A 14,166-nucleotide genomic window follows, 5' to 3' on the forward strand; every position below is an offset into this window, starting at 1 on the left:
CTGGGGCGTTTCTCACCTCAGAACTTCACTTGTAGATTTGAATAATACTTTTCTTTGAAAGTAGTCAATCTCCACTGCATATATCGCTAACCATCATGGAGTAATAAATGCATACTAAATTGATCTGACACCACTCCCTGACAGTTAGGTTCAAAGCTGTTCTTTTGATCCTCGAGTATAACTTGAGTTAACTAAGTTACCTATACAAAGGTCGACCTCTCCTTTCTAGATGCCCTGGATCAATAAAGGGTTGTTCATCTCAACAAACTCGATAATAAGGTCTTTGTTAAATGAATTCAAGATTACGCTTATTCTATTTCGTGTATGTTCAGAAAAACCAATATATTGACTGGAACTAAGTTGGCCATTTACATGCCAGGATAACAGAAACGGCAAGATTTATCGGAAACTAATTTCGTACACCGTATTATTTAGTAAATGAAGGCGTTTTGGATGTACAAGAAAAGAAATATCTCAACTTTAATATAGATTTTACTTCCACTTTGAGTATTTTCGAATATAATTTTGTGCATTAGTAAAAGTTTAAATTTTTTTTAAAACCTTATTTTTTTCGTGGGATCTCGGCAATACAATGTTTTATATTTGACTTCAATTTCATTTCAGAATTAAAAGAAATAGAAGAGCAAGATAAGGCCACTATTAATGGAAACCTGGTGACATCCATGATCAGGGTATGGCATTAATCAATACGATTGAAGTGACATGTTCCTGAGAATACCTTCGCTTACTTGACAAGTCTTTCCTCTTCACTAACTTCTGCGAGACGTACGGAAATAAACAAATGTTGTTTACACACAGATAAATGGAAACTGGTGATATTGGAGGAAATTTAATACAAGTTTGTTTGTATGATAAGATGTGAACGGCAATGGCGCGAAAATGAGTTCGTAAATGTCATCCATCACCTGAGATGTTGATAATTAATTTGATTTGTACAATACTCAGATGAAATTTGTATTAACGGTGATTTTAACTGGTATTACCAAGAAGCTTCTTTTTCTTATTCGGAAAGCATGACTAGTGAAAGTAACGTATCGATAACATGGCAAGCTGTGATAATTACTGCCTATACCACTGTTTCTATTGTCTCTGTTTTTGGAAATGGTTGCGTTTGTTATTTAGTGTTATCTCAAAGGAGAATGAGAACGGTGACAAATTATTTTATAGCTAGTTTGGCTACTGGAGACATACTTATGGCTGTTGTTTGTATACCATTAACGTTTGTAGCAAATGTTCTGTTAAATTACTGGCCATTTGGTGATGCTCTTTGTCCTATCATAACATATTTACAAGTTGCAATTGTTTTTCAAAATGCATACACTCTTCTAGCTATAAGTTTAGAACGATATATAGCAATTTTACATCCTTATAGACCAAGATTGCCAAAAAGGAAATGTCTCATGGTAATTGCAGTATGTTGGTTATTAGCTTTTCTAACACCATTACCCACTGCCATAACCTCTAAAACTGTTCCGTATTTAGAAGAGAATATAACAAAATACTATTGTTATGAAGTGTGGCTAACAGAATCTGGTCGAGTTGGTTACAGTACAACTATCATGGTGTTACAATATTTTCTACCACTTGGTGTGCTTATTTATACATATGCTCGAATAGTCCATGTTGTGTGGATGAAAGATATTGGATATCAAGCCCGTGGTGAGGGAGATGGTAAAGAATTTGATCCACGAAGAAAGGTATAGTATAAATTTAAATCAAACTAAAATAACAGACGCAGTTTACATTGAGCCGTATAAATTTGGTTAAAATACGAAATATATTAGATATATAGGTTCCGATTCGCTTTGTATTATACCTCTTCCAAAAACATTGATGTGTATGAAACTATTTTAGCAAACTAATGGTATTGGGGGTTCATTGTATCGTTTGGAAGAATGTTTTAACGTTTTATTTGGGTGGCAGATTCATTGCTCCTATAGATATTTGATGAATGTTGTTTCTTAAATTTATACGCAATTAGAAAATCATGTGGGAAATCAAATTGTATATTGTGGTGTTAAAAGGTATCCAGCTGAACTATCATCTTCCCAATATCCAGTATATTACTAAACTGGTAACCTGTTGTAATCGCGTATTGTTAAACTAGGTGCTTTAGCTCACTAACTTACGATTTGATTGAATTGTACGCCAGCGAATGCAGCCAATCAGAGCTTTCGATAGAAAGGCTGTAAAGATTATGGCTTTGTGTTCACAGATTTTCTATCGAGACCTTTGATCGCTTCTTTTACGAACTTCCACAAAAGGTGACTACTGCAAAGTATAAGACAAAGTTTGCAATAGTTTGACATTGTGAAGATGTAGAACTAAAGAAACTTGAATGAACTAACCAAATATAACATATTTAATGAAATTTCATTTGACAGTTTCATATTGAATTTTATCCCGCCCATATACCTTCTTAATGTGTATTTAGTTTCCAAAACATCTCAAAATAAAACACATTTCTTCTTCGGATAAATATCCTTTACCAATTATCCCAGGCGTCTACTTTGAAGACACGAAACTGGTTGAAAACATCAATATCTAAGTACTTTATAAAGAAAGAAAACCCTTTTTTCTGCAATACTATTTCAAAGCAAAGAACTCAATGTAGCCAATAGGGTGGAGCCCTTAAATAAGAACTTGTAGTTGAAATATCATAATAAGAATAGTGCAACCGTACTAATCATTATATTTTATTCATCAGTTTTAAGAAACGCTTGATTGATTTAAGTTAATTGAAATACCAATTTAAGAACCTGTTTCCAACGTGTGTTTTATGATGATTATATCAAAATCTGTGGAAATCTATTTGCTCAAGAGAACCATTGATCTGAGATAAAACTCCAAATAGGTTAAGGCTCTCTTGTGCATTTTGATTTCTAATGTTTTACATTTACACGCCAGTAATGTAATTTGAATCTTTTCTTTATTTGTTTGGCTTTTTGAATTTTGAACCACACCCAACTTACGATCAAATTTCAGCCTGTCTTCAGCATGATAAATATAATCTTGAATCTTAGTGGTTGCTTGTTATTCTCCCAAATTTTTACTGTATGAATGTGCATCATGTGCAGTCTTACGAATGTCGTAGCTCTGTCCAGTGCCAATTTTTTTTAATGTAAACGCATAGTCAATTTGAATGCTTCAGACTGGTTCATTAAGCTGACACTTTCACTGAGATTATAGAATCCCATTTATTTACAGTTAACAGATATTACGGTCTGCTTTTCACTAATGAAAGTCTTGCTAAACATTAATTCCCTTATAGCTTAAGGCATCGTTTTGATGCCAAATACATGGCGTTGAATTTCTTTTTAAAGGTGAAAACATTACTTTGGATAGAGTTTTACATTATGGATATTAAAATCGCCCTTTACAATTAAGCGAATGTTACTTACATTATGTAAAATCTAAAGTGGGTGCTAAAAGCTATAGATTTTTGCACTTAACGATATTAATATAAGCAGCTTGCATCTAGTTAAAGATAACTTTAAATCAGTGGCAAGCTTGATTTGATTCAATTCATATTTTATATAAGACTAATAACTGACCACAGACTTCTTCAGAATTGAATATGGAATGAAAGTGCTCAAGTGATTCTTGGCATTTCAATTATTGTATGAGGAAATGAATAAGTACTGTGGTCCCTCGGATGAGATCGTGTAAATTGGAATTTAATAGTCTTGTTCATAATCAAACTTTGTTGGGAATATTAGTTGATTCGGCCATGTTCTATATAGCCTGCGAACTGTTTTCAGTTGGTAAAATCATTTTCCATTTCAATTGCAAAATAGAATGTAATTTTCAGACTCAAAAGGTATTTTGTTCAATAAAATCAGTATTAGAATTCTGTACTCGAGATCGATGCTTTCCTGTCACAATCCACGTATGATTCTCGTCCATCAAAAATAGTATGAAGAGGTGTATAGGTTTTTTGTTTGAGTTATTATTTATGGTAATCAAGTATAAAGACTTGATGGTTTCAGTTATGTCATAGGTTGTGACATACTAACATTTGGAAACCCCCTTTTTTTAAAGAGTAACGTGTCACTCGTGGTATTTGAGTACAATAGAATCTTGCATGAAGATGCCATAGATATAGTAGACCTGATCTATTGCCTGGTGAAATAAATGTCATATAAGGTTAAGATCTATTAAATACTTAAAAAGACAAACTAGTCGTTCATTCGTCGTTCACTCACCCAAATAGATATATAAAATTGATCACTTTTCGACATTTTATTAGCTTGGGAGATAATCAAGTCCGGATTGTTATATCGAGGAATACTATATTAAAGAATCGTACTCTCTTGGGTATAAATGTCTGATATAGTTTTCAATTTGCATTAAGGTGATATGAAAGTTAACAAGTCATGAGAAAATTTTCTGTGTCAGTGAATAAATGATCATTCTTAGACATGGGTATACAGAATTGGACAGACAGATGATATTTATTTCTAAAATCAACATCATAAAAACAGAAGTTCCAAAATATCTCTAGAATACGGAATGCTCTTATGCAACAAAATCCTATTAACTATATGTGATTAATTGCAATTGAGAAAGATGTGACAGACAGGATTGTGAGATTACTGCACTTAATAATTAAAACAAAAGTGATCTTATGATAATAAATTGTATCTTGGCACGTTTCATTTTGAAATGGTTCACTCTCTTACAATTTAATTATAAAAAATGGTAGGAGATGAAAGGTAATTACAGGTTTCACGTGTAGGTTGGAGAGTTTTACAATCATTAATTTACTATTAAAAATAGAAAACTGTATCTGGACGTTCTAAGTAGAACAATACTCAGTTAAACGGTTTTCGATTAGTTCTCATCCAGAGTATTTTAAACCTTAAGTTCGATTTCATCAATATGAGACACTTTTATACTAACAATTGAGATAATATTTTGCGTTAAATCCAGTTTAACAGACGAACACGAAATATATTTATGGAACCTGTGGGTAAGCTAAATGTGCGCACAAATGTTCAGTCTAACGGCAAATCACATTAACAAAAAAGATACAGATTGCAGATACAATACCATTGCAATTCTGTGCTTTATAAGAAAATTATTCGAGAGATTTGTGCTTTAGATTGGATGTGGAGCGTTTAATCTGTTCATGATTTACTACTTACCGGCATCGGCAAGTATCTCAGAATCAAAGGCATCAACGTGCAAGATTACTGCCAGCTTTTTATTACATGTCCGTCCATGTACAATATTTCATTTCCCTTGGTACATTGGACGATTCGTCCTTTTAAATGCTTGTCTTTTGATCCTCAATTTGTGATTATTCCATAGATTTAGCAACCAGAACTGCCAACTGTGGCTAAATTATAAAAATAGATTATAGTGGCAATAACGCCCTTCATAATCCCCGATCCGATTTGTTACGGTTTGAAACAAAGTGGCGCAACGAAAAAAATGCTTACAGTTTTACTTCAAAGGGCAATGATGCGTGAAGTTTTCGTGTGCTTTCTGCATTTGTCTGTATCGTAGACTTAGTATCTAAAAAGATTCAAATAGTTGCCAATTTTAGCATAATTTATAACTAAATTTCAGAACTTTATAGATTTACCTTACCTATTCGCGCGAATACATTCTATATTATATATTATTCTATATATTTCATGTTGGCAATAAAAGTAAACTTGTTACGGGTGATTTCTTTATGTCCATGTTCCGTTGGTCTAAATATTTGATCCACTAGAACAATTTTGCAGAAATTCTGTTAGACTAGAAATAGCAATATGCTAGAATTGAACCTGAGAAAATGTTGAGTTATTTAGACATCTTAAAAAAGATTGGACTGAATTGAGATTCCATCGTCTACAAAAATAGAAAAGTACAAACAATAAGTTGATTGTTATGTTCAAACTAGAAATAGAATCATTTTAAGCCAGTCTGTATAATTAGCCTTATTGTATTTTGCACGGAGATCACATAAAAACGATAATTCCATTATTACACTTTTTGCCAATCATATCATGCTCACATTATTTTTCTCGTGTTACAAAGTAAAGTTATCACAGAAATAAAATAATTGAGTTGATTTTCTGTAATTTATATAATTTTCTTTAAACAAATCTTGTCTACTAAAACTTACCGTTTTAACTTAAAATAAAACTTTGATTTATAATATTCTCCCTGATGTGTTCATGACAAGTGGACATGATTTTCATATTAAATATATGGCCCAGTATTTATATATCAATCATGCCTGATTATGTCAATTAATTGTTATTTGTATAGATGTCTGTGAATAAATGGTGTATTTTTTTCTGAAAAGGAAATAAAAAAGACCAACCTAGACTAGACTTGTTACCATTAAACCACCAGGGAATAACATTGCTATTTATGTTCTACTGATTAATGGTCAAACGTTTTATAATTCTACTTTCAATCACAAAGGATTATGCTAACGGTTCAAGAAAATATTTATTTAAAGAATAATGTCCTTAAAGAAAATATAAGTAAGTGTAAATGAATCGTTTGTCAATAAAGTAAATTTAAACTTCAATATTTCTTAAGGCAAATGTAAAGCCCCTATATCAATCACAACTGTATAATTTCTTGCAAATCGGATGTAATTTTAGAATTTTAATATAAAAGTGATTAGAAATGAAATGAAATCAATGAAGTTTTACGTCCTACTTTTCTGCACCTTGTGGGCTAATGAAGACGGGCAACGCCAACCCTAACCCATCCGAACGACTACACGCTTTTTCCCCTCTTATCTGCATCACTGACAGGGGGGAACTGGGTTGAAAAATCCGAAGGTATTATCTCGACCTATGCCGGGATTGAACTCTGGACCTTCAGAAAAAAAATACTTGTTTTCATTTGATAGCGTTTCACTTCCAGGTAATACTTTATGAAAAATGTCTTACAACAAGCCATATAAACTCTTTGAAATTCTCATCAAAAGCTGATCGTCTATAATTTTGAAGGTCAAAACCTTAATACAATGAAAGCCCGATGAGATGAAGTTCGACGGACCATATGAATACTTCGACTCAAACAGTACTTCTAGACAAATTATCGTTGAATTTGTGTATGATTTTACCATTACTAACATTTTGTGAAGTTAAATTTCGTTTGTTTCTTGTCATAATCGTATTTTATTCATAGCTGCTTTTTCTTCAAAACTGACTAAAATTTCGTGAATGAACCAATGAAGTTTTCTATAACAAGCTCTTGATAAAGGATTTACTTTAGGAAATAATTAATAAGTTCATTAAGATACAGAGTGACTATTATCTGTACGCAAACAATCATTATTATAATCAATTTGTATTTACGTTGAAACAAACTACAGTTTAGGTCTGCACGCTCCCGACACTTCCACGTGACTCAGGACAGTTCTTGCAAACCTGTTTTATCTTATCGCAAATAAATGCTACAGTTTGATTCACTTTTTATGAAACTTGTTGTACATGGTTATATATTAAAATTAGATCTTAGACGTTCTGTTTTTACTAGCTGTTATTTTTAATTTAGCCACTTCGTATTATTAACTGAATTCAGCCTTTTAGGTGTCACAAAATCCCAGCGTTGCAGAGGGCAGAAATTGATTGGCTGACGGTGTCATGAAACAGGTGAATATCCAAGGAGGCCGTCTTTAGACCCTAGAATATTCCAACCAGGCCCGTAGCTACAGGAGGGCGAGTGGAAATTTACTTCTGTCTTAGCGGTCAACTTTATGTTTGATCGATCGTACTTGTATTTGCTTCCGCCCGTAATTACATCTTAAATATACATATTTTTTTTAAATTTCAGAATCTGACTTACTATATGTGTTCATTTTAAAGAAATACAAATTGGCGAGACAGTGTTTGAATTGGCAATTTCAAACCAAGAGTAATGTCTCGCCTGTACGAGCTTAGAATTATTCATTATATCTCGCATTACCAGTTTATCGCGGGTCAATATATCGCAGTTGACTTTTAATTACAAATTATTGGTTTGCCTAATGAATTGAAATTTCATTAGATTGATTTCACTGATGTGCATCTATATCAATCCATTCACTTATATCTTCAATTTATTGAAACATTATCATTTCGTTATGTTCACACTGACGTATTATTGCTATTAGGTTTTTTCAAGAAATAAACTACTATCAGCATTGTTGGATTGAAGGTACTGAAAGCTTTGAACACAGATAATAAAAATCATTAATGCTCTGAATATCTATCTGGGATGTGATATTTCACTTTATTGTGATAACAATTTGCATAATAATTTATATTGTTGAAATGATCATTGTAAAGACCTTAACCTCTTATTCCGAGAGGATATCAATGGTTTGAATTCGTCCATTGAGGCTTAAATATCTTTCAACATCGTACAACGTAATCAAATATTAAATGCCGAATGAAGACGAGACAAAGAAACTATTTGTCGTAAGTCTTCGAAAGGGACAACGAATTGGATTTTCTCAATTGCAGTGTAACAAGAGGTAAGGCCCGTAGCGAGCCCAGAGTCTAAGGGGGAGAAGAGGAGGTGGTGGGGGGGGGGGAGGGGAAATTATGGTAAGGGGGACTAAAAATTTCATTTAAATCATCTAAATTTTTCATGGGGGGGACTACAAATGCTACGACAGTGTTTACTGGAGTCGAATTGACAATATAGATCAAAATTGTAATAATGTTTTCTCTCTATTGCAGGCTGTATTAATGATGATTGCTGTGGTGGGTATATATACTGTATGTTGGTTACCTCTACATGTTACCACAATAGTTGGCGATGTCCATCCCAGTATATATGATCAATCACATACAAGATATATTTGGGTGTTTGCTCACTGGTTAGCTATGAGTAGCTGTGCGTACAATCCTTTTGTGTATTGGTGGATGAACTCGCGATTTAGACAAGGATTCCGTTTTATTTTAGCGATGATTGTCAGATGTGGTTCAAATAAAGACAAGAATATGTTTGGACCAGATAAGTCTTTCACAGAGCTCAGTGTCAACAATCGCCACGTTTCTGAAACTTGCGTCTCCTCTCTCAATCCAAAAGATGATTATGTATGAAGCAGATTGTGATTTTTTTCAGTAACATATCGAGATGGAGATAAATTAATTTTTGTTTCTCCTAACATGTTGAACTGATCGAAAGTAATATTTATGACGTGCCTACTGAATTGTGCATTTGATAAAATCTTTATAACAAAAGGGTACATTATATGAGAGGTAAGATGATAATTGAAGAAGCGCATTGATAAAAAGTACCAAAGAGAAATCTAAACCGACATACGACCTGAAAGGGTTACAATTGACAAAAAGGCAAAAATATGGCAAAATACATACCAATGTAAGTGTTTGGTCAAGGACATACTAGTAGAATTGTCATGGAAAAAGATTATGCGAAAGAACTGATAGGTCATTGGAATAACAAATATTTGCCTATTTTCGAACACAATCTAGTACATAAAAGTAATATTGCCGTGGAAAAATGTTGAACTTTATTCATTTTTGTTTCCATATAAAGCATCCTTAAATCCCTTACAATATTTGTATATGAGTGGGTGTGGCATTCATTTGCTGTAATTGGTATCTCTTTTCGTCTTTTAATAAGACTAATTTCCTTCATATCAATATCCAAGATTAAACTTCTCTTAAATTGTATTAATTGATTTTTGTGATAATTGAATTGATAAGCAAATAGCATTAGTATTCGAAGAATAATGTGCTACGAGTTTAGTCAGATCGATTGAAATTGATGAGCAGTTTGACAGATGTTAGAGAGGACTATGGGATCGCAATACCACTCACTTATTTACGAACATTATTGGATTATTGAATGGCCAGTTTCAGCTAATCCTCTACACAGACTGGCAAATTTAAAACGGGACTCGAATACGTAAAATCAACAAGTTTGTGTCTGTTGAAAAGTCTGAAGAAATAAATCAATCAACCTAGTTTAGATATCAATACTGTAGAACGTTACTTACTTTAAATTTAACATTTCCTAAGCAACAATTACACTTCATTTCACTCTACATTGCCTTTAAGCTGAACTTTTTTTCTATCTTTTGTTATCAGACTCGGTATATGTTTCGAGAACGAATTTGAAACCGTCTGCTGTAATAGGGCATAGCATAAATGTTTATATTAGCACCATTGGTATTTTATCCGAGTTAGGAACCCGCTATACCAATTGTCCAATTAGTATCGTTTTGTTAAAAATGACTTACATAAGTTATTTGTGCATTTGATCAAAAAACTTCAGATGCTCAGTCGGTTTCATTCAAATCATTCATGGCTTAACAAATAACTTGTGAATAACTTGTTCTGATATCAGCATGATTCATAGTATATTTCAAAGATTTTGTAATCAAAAATTGTATTGAACGCAGAATGTTACTGACCCAATTCCGAAATGAATGATCTTCTTGAACAAATCTCTATAGACTTTCTATTCGAATTCTCAACATATCTTCATATGCTAATATTGCGTGGTTGGTGAAGTGGGAATTGTAGCACAACAATACTTCGTTAATGGTTTATTTCAATATATACACCGTTGTTTAAATCAAATTCTTTTGTAAGTGTTAATGGCATTACTTAACTTAAATGTCTAAATGGAACTTTCCATGTTCAATGCCTCTTTTGCTAAATTATTATTTTTTATTTAGATTAAAGGATCCGTAACAGATTAATACTTCTTTAAAACTACGTTTTGGGGGAAATTCAACTCCGTATTTGATATAGTAAGAATATATCATTTATTGGATAAGATTCAATAATCTATGAGGGATTTGTTTGTGTTTAATTGTAAGACTTTAAATTACTATTGTGTCATTAAAGTATTATTATTGTCAAATTTATATAGCTTCACATAGCAGCAGATCATGGATAATATTAAACAATAAATAATCGAAGATGTATTTTTCAATTCGATTCAATCTGGTTCGAGGTTGTTTAGTATATACTCATCTACATTTTTAGATGAAATTGTTCAGAAAATAGAACAATTATCTTCACAAGATCTACCTAATGAACGAAGTAGTTTCATAGCTTACTCCGATTCCATATTTTTACTATCATGACAATCTGACCCAGAACTGTACGTGTCTGTTACGTGTTGAATGGAAGTTTGTCACATCGAAATTGATCTGGACTGTTCAGACTTTCTACATTGATGGCACTTAATCTCTATTTCATGTCTCAATGGACATTATTAAGTAAGAAGACAACTGGCTGTAGACACTTTGGTAGCCTGTTATGTTTTAATCACCTGTTATTCTAGCTCTGATCACAATCCATACAATACTTGTATACAGGCTTAGTTACATGAAGGTGATAATGACTTTTTATGAGATTACTGCCAATAAGTCAATTCTCTTGTTACACCCTAACAGGAAGATTGGCCTGTATACTATCTGATGCTTCAATCTTTTATCTATCAAATATCAACAATTCTAAAGATCAGATAAATATACATTCACATAATGTGCGGAGGTGGGGGGGGGGCATGATTGCAAGAAACAAAAAAACTACAAATATAATTCGTGGGAAAATTTCAGGCAAACAATCCAGCATACAAGAATGTTCAATGGGCGGACAGAATTGAAGCTGTGGACAATCAAATATATTTTCTAAATCGACCTATGTTATAAGATGATTCTATGTCTGTACACATTGTACTTAATCTATGAAACCGAAGTACTTTAGTTCAGATTAACAGGGTCACGAAAACACTTAAGTAAAATAAACGAATTGTTCAGTAGACTTATTGAAGGTAATACGATTTGAGGCTTGCCAGAACACAAGACTGATAACAGTACCAATTATCACGTCAGCATTGTTGATAACAAATTTCTTTAACAAAACAGTTGTATTTTATATTTACTTAAGTAAAAGAGAGTCTCATGTTGCAGTCAGTGTAAACATCAATAGTTGTAATAACCTGAAAAATATTGTGAATAAATGACTGTTAAATTACTTCCGACAACTCTAATTGTTAAATAATGCAAGAAGAAGCAGTATTAAAGAAGCTCTTTGGTATGTGAGAACATGTTTAATAAATTGATTGCCAAAGTAATTAACAAACACCAAAGTTCCAAAATTGTAAAACAGTTTGGTAGTACATGGTACAACGGTACATGGACTTGCAACCTTATCAAATCAATATGTCCACATTTGGCTGTGACTGCAGTCTTAAAAGTAATTTTGATTTGAAATTTTTTTAATAAATAGTGCAGTATTAAGTTAATACACTTCAATGAAATAAGTTCATCAATGTCAATATTTACCATAACATAAGACGACTGCTTGAAACATGGATTTAATTAAATTTTCAAAGAATTTTTTTTCTCCGCGACAAAAAGAGTCCAAAATCGGATAATTAATTTGTAAAAATTTGGTTTGTAAATGTAATGAGAGCTACCCAAAATATTTGCTTCTTAAGATTTGGAAACATTGTTATTTGTTGACAAGAAGTGACAGTTTGTAGAAACCTAAATTGAATAAAACGTCAAAAACACTTAACAGTGTTCCGATGATACTTGCAAAACAATGGACAACATAACACAAAATTAGAAAGTTTCTGTCCTGTTAATTGGATTTCTTAATAGGAAATATCGACAGGACTACAAACCCTTGGGTAATATAACACTATATTAACGGCAACAAAAAAATCTATTAAACATTTCATTCTAAATATATGTTAATTCAATGTAAAAATTCGTTCTAATAAAATAGTCACTTAAAGGTAATGTGGAATGCCAAGCCAAATCTATATGATGAAATTTCGTGTGCATATTTTTCGCCTCTTGACTAAGATTTTTTTCAAATATTGATTGTTTGTTAATTATTATGTATGTTTGATTCTATTCGGTTATTAAATGATGTAACAAAATAAATGTCAAAAATGTATTTGTTAAAACAAAAAGTGATTACAAATGATATAAATTAATATCATAAATCTTCGAGACGATTAAACACTTAATTTGCAATTTCTTCCTTGTCTCTGATTGTGTTTTATCATCAAGTTTAATACATGAATTATAACTCAATACACTGAGTGAACTTTACTAACTATAGTGGTTGATTAAATGACGTTCTGCATATTGTAGGTAAATAACTTATTTTACCTATAGTTATCATGTAGCGAATTTTGGTTGTGTCTGTTATACCATCGACACCAATGACCAAATGATTCGAATAATGTTTAGGCTGTAGTGTTTCCTGAAAGCCTCGTAAATCAAGGTGACAAACCATGCATAATTTTACTCGTATGAGCTAGCAGTATCAAGATGTTTGAAATATCAAACATGTCAGATAGGCAATTGAAAACAATAGATTATTGGTAAGTAGATTGAAGTGAGAAGATAGCCTCCTGGTGTTCCGGTTCTATATAAAGAGCTGTCTACTAGTAGTTAATTTATTTAATGCGTGACTTGTGATTAGATATTGATATCAGTAATGGATTTCAGTAAATGAATAGCAACTCTAAAGAAAACTAGAAACCCAGCGGCCAAACATCGTGGTCGAAAAGTGAAATGTTGGCGACATAAAAGTCGCCCGATTTAAAATTAACAATTAAATCTTTGATGTTAAACATCAAAAAGACAGACTGGTTTGCTGGCATCAAAGCAGGCTTGACTATACGTTCGTTTCCTTTCAAACGTTCTTAATCTTAAAATATATATTTCATTTCATTTAATGTTTCTTACGTGGTATTTTGGTCTAAAAGCACAAGATAAATACAATACTTTGGAATTGTTTTGGGAGAGTGCACACATATTAATACAAGGCGCAAAATTAAAATCGAATTAATAACCTAAAGAACGTTCAGAAAGAAAGTGATTAACCCACTTTCTGTCTAACCTAAAATGGGTGTAAAGGAACTGAAGGATGTGAAACCGGGTCGACATATATTTCAATATAACACAGGCGGCAAAACGTCACTAATTTCTGTTAAAGTGTTAAGTTATCAGGAACCAAGATAAAATTTGTATGATCATTACTGACATGTCTTAAATTATTTATTATCAATATCCTTCTTTAACACATTACCACATTTTATATAATTTTATAGACTACTGGAGTGCTGGAGATAGAAATTATTGATACCCGATTAAAACGACGAGGATTGGGGAAAGTTAATTCTAATTAATGGCATTAA

At 32.2% G+C, this 14,166-nt stretch overlaps 1 protein-coding gene across 1 annotated transcript; it reads left to right on the forward strand.

The window, feature by feature from the left end:
- Positions 1-1,064: 1,064 nt before the first annotated feature.
- On the forward strand, positions 1,065-8,915 carry LOTGIDRAFT_93159 (hypothetical protein; the record flags this gene model as incomplete). Its single annotated transcript, XM_009066343.1, has 2 exons — positions 1,065-1,718; positions 8,703-8,915. Coding segments are annotated over 2 exons (867 nt in total), but the record flags the coding sequence as incomplete, so codon positions are not given.
- Positions 8,916-14,166: the final 5,251 nt, after the last annotated feature.

This window comes from Lottia gigantea, assembly GCF_000327385.1.
Source record: "Lottia gigantea unplaced genomic scaffold LOTGIsca_75, whole genome shotgun sequence".
In the NCBI taxonomy this organism is placed as follows: Eukaryota; Metazoa; Mollusca; class Gastropoda; family Lottiidae; genus Lottia; species Lottia gigantea.